Source organism: Grampus griseus (assembly GCF_964374135.1).
Source record: "Grampus griseus genome assembly, chromosome: 1".
NCBI lineage: Eukaryota > Metazoa > Chordata > Mammalia > Artiodactyla > Delphinidae > Grampus > Grampus griseus.
The window spans coordinates 171,159,154-171,161,672 of NC_139017.1; the positions used below are offsets into that span (position 1 = coordinate 171,159,154).

General features: G+C 52.1%; 1 protein-coding gene across 1 annotated transcript; it reads right to left on the reverse strand.

Annotated features, from left to right (window-relative positions):
- Nucleotides 1–442: 442 nt before the first annotated feature.
- On the reverse strand, nt 443–2,265 carry SRARP (steroid receptor associated and regulated protein; the record flags this gene model as incomplete). The annotated part of the gene is made up of 2 exons (XM_082675267.1): nt 443–873; nt 2,172–2,265. The coding sequence occupies 2 exons, from the start codon at nt 2,263–2,265 to the stop codon at nt 443–445; spliced, it is 525 nt and encodes a 174-aa protein (XP_082531393.1).
- Nucleotides 2,266–2,519: the final 254 nt, after the last annotated feature.

The window sequence follows — 2,519 nt, forward strand, 5'->3', positions numbered from 1 at the left end:
TCCATCCCAGCCCCCTGTTTCAGTTTCTACACAGCACTCATTACACTGTTCAAAATCATCTTTATTAGGTTGTTTAACCTTTCTTCCCCACCCCGAAGAGTACAAGCTCCAAGAAAGTTGTAGTATCTTCTTCAGCTCTTTGCAGGGCCTGGCATGTGGAGATGCTCCTTCAGAATTTGCTGTGTTAGTGAATGAGTCTCTTTCTATGTGGCGTTGCCTTATCTTGCTTCCGCTGAAAGGTGAACAAAGATGCAGAGGATGGAGAAGTAGGATACTCGTGGCTGTTTCAGATGTCCTTTAGGGATCTAATGCTCCTTCCCTGGCTCAGGCACAAAAGACTTCTGCTTGGCTGGGGAAGAGGGAGTGAACCCTGGGAACTGCATCTGCTGAACTCTGGAGCGTGGGTTGCCAGCCCTCTCCTCCATTGGCCAGGCTCTTCCAGTTAATCAGCCTGCGCACAGACACAGGAGGAGAGGGCTTTGAGCGAGACGATGACCGTTCCCCAAGCTGAAGACCTCGAGGACACAGTCTTCACAGGGCCCCCCTTGGCTTCAGGAGCCCCCTGGAGGCAGAGTGGGCTGGCTGGGGAGGAATCTGGGGCCGTAGTCTCTCTGCAGGGTGGCAGGGGTCCCCTGGTCTGGGCAAGGCCTCCCCCACCTAGGGGAGCCTCCTGATTTATATGGGGGGGCCGGTTTTCCCCACATAACAAGATGTAAGTCTTCATTGGAGGGATGACAGGTCCTAAGTTGGGACTAGGGACGCGGGGTGGCCCTGGGAGTGCTGCCAGGGAGATGTGTTTCCCACGAGTACAGTCGATAACGAAAGTTAAGTGAGCTTTGGGGATGGCCTTCTGATGGCGGGCCGGCTTTCCACCTAGAAGGAAGGAAAAGACCAAAGATTTGTGCTAGCACTGAAAGGGATATGGTTCCATTAATTCATGTGTTCATTCACTTGTTCATTCATTCAACAGGGATTTTTTTGAATTTTTATTTTATATTGGAGTGTAGTTGATTTACCATGTTGTGTTAGTTTCAGGTGTACAGCACAGTGATTCAGTTATACATATACACACATACATTCTTTTTCGGATTCTTTTCCCGTGTAGGTTATTACAGAATACTGAGTAGAGTTAACAGGGATTTAACTGCGTGTTAGTTGACGCACAAAGATGGGAAGACAGCGGGGCCTAAGAGCGTGGATTTCAGCACTGGGGAGACCTGAGTTTAAACCTGGCTTCCCCCTATCAGCTCTCTGCCTTCCAGGAACATGGAGGCCACTGCATCAGAGCCTCTCAACCCCGCTGTGCCCACGAGCTGCCTGAGCATCTTGTGAACATGCAGATTCTGGTACAGCGAGCGGGTCTGGAGTGGAGCCTGAGAGTCTGCGTTTCTAACAAGCTCCCAGGGAATGCCGGTACTGCTGGTCCACGGGCCGCACTGTAGTGAGGAGTAAGAGGAGACCCCCGGCCGCCTTCTACAGGTGAGGAAACTCAGGCTCAGCTTGTACAGATGTTGGTGGTCCTCAGGGAACATCATGCTGTTCTTCCTTCCCCACCCATAATCTTGTCCATCGGTCCCCTCTGCCCTGGGGATCCCTGCTCTGTCCACCCCGCCAAACGGGGAGAAGCCAAGAACCAGTCAATCGATTTATCGGTGAAGCAAGGCCAGAGCAGGTCTCTCTGAACCCAAAGCCTGTGCTCTTAGAAAAGTAACATTTCAAGTTACCCACATAATAAACAAATCCATCCTCTTCACTACGTGCTCTTCACTACGGCACAGGCTTCAGAAGGAAGCTTCTGTGCTGGTAGGTTAGTTAACACAGGAAATACAGTCGATCCTTGAACAACACGGGCTTGAACTGCAGGTCCACTTATATGCAGATGTTTTTCAATAAATACCAATTACTACACAATCCGTAGTAGGCTGAATCTGTGGATGTGGAACCTCAGATACGAAGGGCTGATTGTAGTTATAGGCGGATTTTCTACTGCGTGGAGGGTCAGCGCCCTTAACCCCCAAGTTGTTCAAGGTTCAACTGTAACTGAAGCCCACCCATGGCTTGAGAATCCTGGTGGCCCCAGAGGGGAGGGTGTCTGCCCTCTGCTGCCAGCACCCCCCAGCCTGCCCAGCCCCCTCAGCTTCAGGGCTGAGGCACCCTCTGCCACCTCTTACCTGAGCTAGTCTCCAAGCCCGTCTCCAGGCCCCTGACTTTGGGGCAGGCTCTCAGGTCCCTGGGGTCTTCTGTTGGGACTGTTACTGATTCCATAGCGCCTGGCTTAGCACTGGCAGAGGGAGCCGTTGTCAGCAGCCTTTTCCAGGATGCAGCTCCCACCCGAGGACCAAACGTTTTATATTTACCAGCTCCGGATCCGCTGAGTGAATTCCACCACAAGCCACAGGAACTGGCTTGGAGCAGTTGGGGGATTGCTTTGATCAACGGGGTTATGTCAACAGGGTTGCTGTCGGGTCACTGGGAGGTAGGCCTTCTACCAAACAGATGCTGTTTCCTCCAACTCCAGC